The 8,676-nt window shown below is 37.8% G+C and overlaps 1 protein-coding gene across 1 annotated transcript in view; it reads right to left on the bottom strand.

Annotated features, from left to right (window-relative positions):
- Positions 1-204: 204 nt before the first annotated feature.
- LOC106544485 (uncharacterized) overlaps positions 205-8,676 on the bottom strand; it is a 33,833-nt gene continuing 25,361 nt past the window's right edge. The window contains exons 9-12 of the mRNA XM_087725399.1: positions 7,752-7,914; positions 6,826-6,996; positions 6,115-6,199; positions 205-2,529 (exon numbers count right to left, since the gene is read on the bottom strand). Coding sequence (XP_087581525.1) covers positions 2,297-2,529; positions 6,115-6,199; positions 6,826-6,996; positions 7,752-7,914 — 652 coding nt within the window. The 3' untranslated portion in view covers positions 205-2,296. The remainder of the gene's footprint in view (positions 2,530-6,114; positions 6,200-6,825; positions 6,997-7,751; positions 7,915-8,676) is intronic.

Below are 8,676 nucleotides of genomic sequence, written 5' to 3'. Positions count from 1 at the left end.
TCTCTATCCATCAGCTCGTCACAAGAGACCATCCAGACAGAAACCCAATATTTTTACTGTTGCCTTTGTTAAACAGGCTCGATTCCCAGTAAGGGTATGGCTAGCTGATGAGAGCTAAATAGCTTGAAATAGATCTATACTAGTCTCCCTTTATTTATTTATCAGCACAAATATAACAAATATATATATATATATATATATACCATGATTGAAATAATGTATGTGTCACTTTCAATGCTCAAGTGAGATGCGATTGGATGCTGTTGCTTTAATCAGCAATAAGAGGGAGTAGGAACTATTACTGTTTGTTTCTGATTGTTCCTGTATGTTCTCTGTGCTTGTTATTGGAGTTGAATACTGTATATCGGATGGTGGCTACTCTGTATGTTAGTTACCTGTCTGCATGGTGAATCGTGAGTTGAGCATCTGTAAACCAATGTGTTGTATCATAGACTGTGTATATAATTCAAGAATACGTATCGCTTGTTTTGGAAAATGTTTATTCTACTTTATTTTTGTTAAAACAAGTAAAGTTATCTTGTTTTAACTTCGGCAGCTGCTATTGATAGTGTGACTATTCAGTGGCACATTTCTTGCTACCTTCTGCTGCTCAACTCTGCTACTCAACTCTAGTCTCCAAAAGGAGATATACTTAACATCCTTTGGGAGATCAACAGAGTAGAGTGACAGGAAAGCCCTGTTTTATGAACTCTGCTCCCTTCACTAAAGGGAAGTTAAAATCAAATCCAACTTTTTAAATTAGCCTTCCTGTATAACAGCTGAACAATATGAAATGTACATAATATGCAGTAAATAAAGATTGAAATTTGATTTTACACATAAAATCTTACTGTAGCATTTACAATGCTAAGAATTTAGCATTTTTTTCACTTTCAATAATCATTTTAAATTACTTTCAATAATATTTTTGTCTTATAAAAATGAGATAAAGAAAAATCTTTTAAAAATATTTCAGCAGATATAAGGCATTCCTGAATACAAAGTGTGAATTTTAAGACTCCTTTCTGTCTTTTAACTCTTTAAATGTTTATGTATTTCTTACGTAATACATCCTAGTAGAATATACTTTAAAGTAAATTCAGAAATATTATCCTGACAAAGGAAATCCTTTTTGTGATATCTCTTATTTTCTGATTAGATAATTTATATTTATTTATAAAGAAGTGTAGCATAAAAATTTTAAAATACCAACTTTCTCTCAGAATGCAGTAATAGTAGTTAATCAAACATATATATTAGGGAAGGCTAGGGAAGAAATAACGTGGGCTTGTCAGTTATTCAAATGTTTATATATTTGTTTTGAAGATCAAATACAATGTCAACAAAAACTTTATATTAGTGTGACTAAAAACCATTCATAAACATATTTTATAGTTAGTTTATACAAACACTAAATCATAATATGTTTTCAAAATAATATAGGATATGCAAACACATCTCAAAAAATAAAAATAAATGATTTTGCAACAAAGTATAATTGGATAACACAATTTACTGATTTTCAGGACTTGATTTAAAACCAGGTATTTTCCTTTGAAACTTGGAATTCTGACTTCTGGTTTTATTGTATGTTGCCCTTACTTTTCTTGATATTGGAAGAAAAGCATGGAGGAAACAAACCAAGAAGTGGTTAAAAAAAACAGAATTACTTTTATCTTCCTGGTTTGTTTAATAAACCATAATTAAGCATTATGAGAAAAAAGCAACCAATATGCCCTAATCTGAGTAGCAGATGAGTATCCCATTATCCCAGGGGTGTCAAACTGGATTTCTTAGAGGGTCAGATCAGCATTGTTGTTGTCCTCTGTGGGTTGGCCAGGGGTGGGGATGGGAGAGACGGGATGGATAGCAGTCGGGACAAACGCCTCCTGCAGCATTCTGCCAGCCAAAATGGGGCACAGAGGCCTAGCACGCGGCCTCCTGTGCCCAATTTTCAGCCTAGACGGCTTCCTGAAGAACTCTGCCAGCCAAATTGGGGTACGAGCAGGGCGTTTTCACTAGCAGAGGCACTGTGGGCTGGTCCTTCGCTATTTCCAAGCCGACCAGATCTAATATCCCACAGGCCAGATCTGGCCCAGGAGCCTTGAGTTTGACACCCCTGCAATATCCCATATTACAGGCAAATAAATGAAATAACTGAACCTGGGTTTTCTTCGTGCAAAACATGGACTATTATCATCAAATTATGTCCCCTCTGTTTTCTAGTATATGATTATGCTATGTCACTTGGAAATCTGTTTCTATTCACTCAATCTTGCCATCTTTTCTTTTCATACTAGTATCCCAATGCACAACCATCAGCTCGAGGATCAGATCCAGCCCAAAGTACATTGTAGGAAGAAGAGAGGGATTGTTGTCTCCACCATTCTCCTTTGGTGATAATTTGACCACGTCCAAACATGCTCCTGGCATAACCAAGCACAGGTTCCTGGACATTATGGCCCATGGCTCTCAAATCATCTGCTATGTTTTGAGGAATGCCATCTTCCAAGAACACCTGCCACGCACCTAATGATTAAAGGAACAGCATTCCAGATTTTATTTGCATATTTGAAATACTGAACAAATGTCCAATTATTTTACAAATACCACCTGACCCCAAAGCTAAAATATTATTTTCAGCACTTAAGCACGATCCCACAAAAGGAAAATAAAATATTCTCACTCATCGACACAGGAATAGGAAAAAGAATCTGAATTGGAAACACTTTTAAAGCAAGTCCTTTAAAATGATTAGATGACAGCTTTAACTTTGTAGCTAAGAAACAATCACCCTGCATCTTTACAACTGAGAGGAAAACAAGGTATCACTTCTGGAGGCACGAGATAAAAGTTTCCCTGTCCAATCATGTGTAACTTTAGGGAGCAGAGCACATCTTTGTTCTTTGGCAGAAGTAACCAGCATTGTCTGAAGGCATTTTCCGTGATCCTGTGGCCAGAATGGCTATATGCCAAAGAAGCACATAACGGTTACCTTCCCACAAAAGTGGTACCTATTAATCTACTTGCATTTGCATACATTTCAACTGGTAGGTGTGCAGGAGCCCTCATTCTATGTAGCTTCTTTATATAATATTAATTGGCAATTTTGTCCGCAATCTGTGGCAACACACAGCTACACATGACCAGACTTTTTAAACATATTGGATGTAGCCTGTATAATGCTGAACTGTAATGTTTAATGTGGCATCAGAAAAACATGATGAAATACACCAAAATAATATTCATTGCATTTAATTTATTAAACTGGAATATATATTCAATTCTAAGACCTGTTTGGGTATAACAATTAAGGCACCAGGCTAAAAATCCAGGATACCGGAGAAGGGGGGCATGGCCAGCTTGACGTCACTCGTGTTGGGAATGCCTATGGTGGCCCAAGCGCTCTGCCAGCAAAAACAGACTCTGTTTTCACCTGCAATGGTCTCCTGCAACCTTCCGCCAGTGAAAACAGAGGTCAGGAGGGATGCAGGCAGCCCTCTCAAGTTCTGTTTTTGCTGGCAGGAACTATGGGCTGGTCCTTTGGTGTTTTCAGGGCAGCCCATGGGTCGTGGGTCTTGAGTTTGACACCCCTGGTCCAGACAGTTGCCAGGAGTCAAGACTGCCTTAAAGAAATACACACACACGCACACACAATACTTTTAAATAGTTTTTGTTGTGATACCAGACACACAATTGCATAATTGCACTGAATATATGAAACTTTAAATAACTGATTTTATTTTATTTATCTCCTTTCCTTTTTTCTGTAATACTATGCAGAAGTGTATGCATAGCACACTATACTCAATCTCGATAAAATGGCGTAGATCCGTGATGACGAACCTATGGCATACGTGCCACAGGTAGCATGCAGAGCCATTTGTCAGGACACACGAGGCTTGCCCTGACTTCAACCTTTTTTTGAGGCCATTTTTTGCCCTCCGGAGGTTTTCCTGAAGCTTCAGGAGCGCGAATATGGGCAAATTGGAAGTTCAGGAACGGACTTCCGGTTTGCTCATAGAGCCGTTTTTAACCCTCCAGAGCATTCAGGAGCCCTCAGGAGGCTTCCCTGAAGGTCTGGAGGGCTAAAACTGGCACTATGAGCAACCCGGAAGTACGTTCCTGAACTTCCAGTTTGCCCATAGAGCCAGTTTTTCGTGCTCCGGAGGCTTCAGGAAAAGCTCCTGAAGCCTCCGGAGGGCCTCCCGGGGGGGGGGGGGCAGGGAGGCTGTTTTCACCTTCCCCAGGCTCCTATAAAGCCTCTGGAACCTGGGGAGGGTGAAAAAAACACGCCCAATAATGGGGGGGCTTGCTGGTTGTGCGCACATGCGCACTGTGGTCATGCCCAAAGCATTATGGGTGTGGCACACCCACATACGACTCCCCTGAGCTCCCCCACTTTTGACACATGAGCCAAAAAAGGTTCGCCATCACTGGCCTAGATGCTCAGGGTAAAATATATACAGGGTGGGGTTATGGACATAAAGGCTAATTTTAGCCTTTCTGTCCATAATCCCTGTAAGAGCAAACCCGCAAAGTGGGATAGGTTGAGAGAGAATTACAGATCCAAAATTACCCGTGAGTTTCAATAGCCAGGTGGGATAACCCTGATCGAAGCCCAACATTTAACTGCTGCACTGCACATGTATGTGTCCTTCCTTCCTCTTCACTTTCACCCCTTATGCTTCAGTCAAGCGGATGAGGAAGGCTAGAGGAATGCTGAGCTTATGCTTTAAGAACTTCCTACTAATAATGCAATTCATCAATAGAGATCTTTGTCCAGGTTGGTTCTGAATAAGCTCTTGGGTAAAAAGACATGCTTTCAAGTAGCCTTCACAAACCTAGCATCAACAAAGGATCAAGAAAGTCAACATCCCCAAGGCCACCAGGTTAAGAAAGGATGTTTTAACAGACAATTCTGTGCAATTAGCTGTTAATGCTTGCACAAAGGGATATGGAAACCTGCTTATAAGTAAACCTTGTCTCATTTTGTCATCAGGAAATAGGTCTAAGTAGATGATATAACTGAGTACTCTTCAACTAAGATAAATACAAGACCGAAGCTCTGTGATATCTTAAAATTATGTTCCTATATATTGTAAATACAGAAAAATAAATGAACATATACATAGAACAAGAGAGGGAGGTGTGCTGGAACCGGGTTGTACTGGCTCATAAGAGGTGATTGGTACATTGTTAGGAAAACTGTTAGCCAGTTAAGACAGAGTTAAGCTACTATGCCTAGTGTGCTGACAATCTGTTCAGTGGCTAGTGGTTCAGCGCAGTGATGTCAGTGGAGCCACCTAAGCTAGTTCTTATATATTTACCAGCACATCACTATGTATATATACACGCAGAGACTTATATACATACATATATGAACTTATGAAATTTATATTCTACTGTGCCTTCAGGATGGGTTCTCTTTTTTGGCTAAAGTCAAGTAGAGCCTAGACGGATTTTGGAAGTGGTTGGCCATTGCCTCCTTCCTAGACTGAGAGAGGGTGACTGGCCCAAAGTCCTGCAGCTAACTTTGTGCCTAAAGTGGATTTAGAACTCATGATCTCCCAGTTTCTAACCTGATGCCTTAACTCCTGCACCAAATTGGTTTTTTGGAAGTAGCATAAAGAAACTAAAATACATCATCAGAAGGAAATCTATTTGAGGGGGGGTTGAGATGGACAGCAGAAATTACAGGTTTCATTTGCCATTTCTTGCAAGCCTCTTTTTCTATGAGAGCTACATCTACTGCAGTCATTCGCCCAAGAGCATATCAGCAAAACAAAATCAGGCAAACGAAATAAAAGGAAAAACAAAGTAATAAAAAGAAACCAAATGCAACATAGGGTATGAAATACCATAGTATTGATTTCAACATACAGCAAACTGTGTGGGTTTTATTCATTGCTACTGGGAGAAAATGAATCCATCATTGAATTTAATTATAGTAGAATACTTACTGCTATCCAAACTTGACCTATTAAATCTTAATCAGCAAGATTTTCTTGGCATCTTGGCACTGTGTCACTATAATGAGGGTCGGACAATTACTTCAGATTTCTTCCTGCTTATTCAGATAGAGGGAATATACATTCCATTTTATAGTCTTACCTTTTTTGCTATATTCTATATAAAAACGAGATGCATCCAAAGCCTCTTGTGGATTCTTTCCAAATTCAAACATATTTAGTAGTACCTATAGGAACATATAGAAGGAAATGCAAATCTACATTATTATGAAGGAACAATTCATTCATAAAATACCAACTATCTAGACAATATTGTTGTGTAACAATATTTTTTTATATATTTTGGCTATGTTCACCAAATCACTATCAAGGAAATTTGATTTATATCCTGCCTAAACATTAGATCCGGTGAAATATAGACTGAATGCTCAGATGATGTTATTTTTTTATATACTTTTAAGTAAAAAATAAATCAAAAGCCGGTATGTTACAAAGTAGAATCCCACATTAAACAAACAAACACACATTTCATAAAAGTCTCTGGTTATGATTATTAGTCAAATGAAAAGAATAGGCAGCTACAACTTTTTTTTGAAATATGCTTGCTTTCCAGTGAAATGGGAATGGAGTTAGAAGAAACCATCTCAGTAATGATGGTGAAAAGCAATCACCACCATGTACCAATTTTGCTGTTTTGTGCCTGACCTTGACATTTATTTTGTGAGAATGCCCATGAAATTTTCCCCAAATTTGTGAAAAACATAAACTCTATTCAATCATGTAAGCTTTGAAGGGCAAACTATTTTCTGGCAACTAATACATTACACCCAGGAGGGAGAGATACTGTACTTACTTGCACCTGACCTTGTGGTTGCATGAATCCTCCCATAACTCCAAAGCAGCACAAAAGGTCTCCAGTACCAGCTGCAGTGGCAAGAGCTGGTATAATTGTATGATAGGGCCGCTTCCCAGGGCCCAGGCAGTTTGGATGATCATGCTGTAGTGAAAAACCGGCTCCTCTGTTCTAGAGATAAATTAGTGCACTAAATGTCATAGACAGGTAAAGCAATACATAGAGTTGAATTCTAGTTACCTGCAGTATTGCTAGAAGAGAATGTTGGTAGTTCAACATTGAACTGTGGCGTCCTTGGTACTCTCTGAGCTTGCTAATTTTCTTGTGGACATTACCAAACTGAATAACATAATTAATGCAAAGATGATGTTACCCAGTTTGGCTAATGAAACATCTACAAGAAAACAACCAAGCTCAGAGAGCACCAAAGACTCCATAGTTCAACCCTGAGCTACAAATATTTTCTTATTATCGATACAGGTAATAATAAAAAAATGAAGCAAAACTGCAAAAAAGTAGCAGCACATTGGTTGATAATAATTTTTAAAAATGCATTAAAATAGACATCATTAAAATGAAGATAAAAAGATTCCTGATTACATGATCTTTAAATAATCTGGAATAATATTTCAACAGTTTTTGAAAAGATTTCAGTGGGTAAGAGAAAATTTAAATAAAGAAGGAAAACTTCAAATAGAGAAGGAATTCTTGTACAAATGGATGAAGCGAAATCCTTGAGTTTTGCTGTATAGCCAACTAGTTTTCATTTTTTTAAAAAAGATACAAGAATTTGAAATGGCTACACTTGAATTAGGAACAATTTCAAGCCAATCCGGATATGAATTAGCAACACACCACACTGAAAAATTAATGCTAAAACAATCATTTCAAGCACATATTCCTTATGCTGAAAAATGCTTTCTTACTTGCAAAGTAAATCCACAGCCCTCTGGCACCAGCCCTGCACCAAATCCTTTATACAGGCTGTTAGTGAAAGAGCAGGCATTGCCTTCAGCATCCACCACGTTAAAATAAACTGTGTCATTGCCCACCTGGAAGGGATTTCCATGACTATATTGGGCAGTTGCTCTAGTGTCAAGAAAGAAAGCAGAAAACTTAAAACATTGGTATTGTTCGTAGTATTTACAAAAGTGAAGAGGACTGAAATTTGGTTGCAGTAATATTTCTCAATTTACTTACTTGAGAAAATTGTTTATTTCTATTGGGCCAGGGATCTACTTTTATGTATTTCTTGCAGCCAAAGTCCACAAAAACACTTGCAAATCACAGTAATATATTTTTTCAATTGTTGTTTTATTCTACTCTCACTCTATTTACAGTGATGTAAATAGTACTGCTATGACTGCAAGAGAAGATAAGAAGAGGATTTTTTTGTCCAACTTTTTTCTCCTGTTTTGGGGCTATTAAAAAAAACTATGGAGGCATAATGCACCTCCTGTATTATTTAATTTTTGTGGACAACTGGTTTGGGAATCCAAAACATGTAGAAATGTTCTGGATTAGGGCTATAGAGCATTTTCTTTTTCAATTAAAGTGGCCAGTCAAGAAAACTTTCAACAATTTATTTACTCCAATGTGTACTGTAGAAAGTTGAAGCAAAGTTACATAGGAAATGATCAAATGACCTCCTGTGAACAGGTAACAACTGGATTGTTTTAAGAAGTGTTTCCACTGAGAGGTTAATCCCAAACGTAAGTCAGAGTAAGCAAACATTTTATCTAAAGTACACAGTGTTGGTATTTTTAACAGATGGATTCTTGGGATTTTCAAGATGTGTTCTGGTATTATGGCCAATTTTAAAATATTCCAGCATAATGGTAAACACACTTG

Source organism: Thamnophis sirtalis, unplaced genomic scaffold (genome assembly GCF_051295495.1).
Source record: "Thamnophis sirtalis isolate CommonGarterSnake01/CBP01778 unplaced genomic scaffold, rThaSir2_p1.2 scaffold_11, whole genome shotgun sequence".
Classification (NCBI taxonomy): Eukaryota; Metazoa; Chordata; class Lepidosauria; order Squamata; family Natricidae; genus Thamnophis; species Thamnophis sirtalis.
The sequence above is the reverse complement of the archived record's forward strand: the minus strand, read 5'-3'. Positions and strand labels throughout refer to the sequence as shown.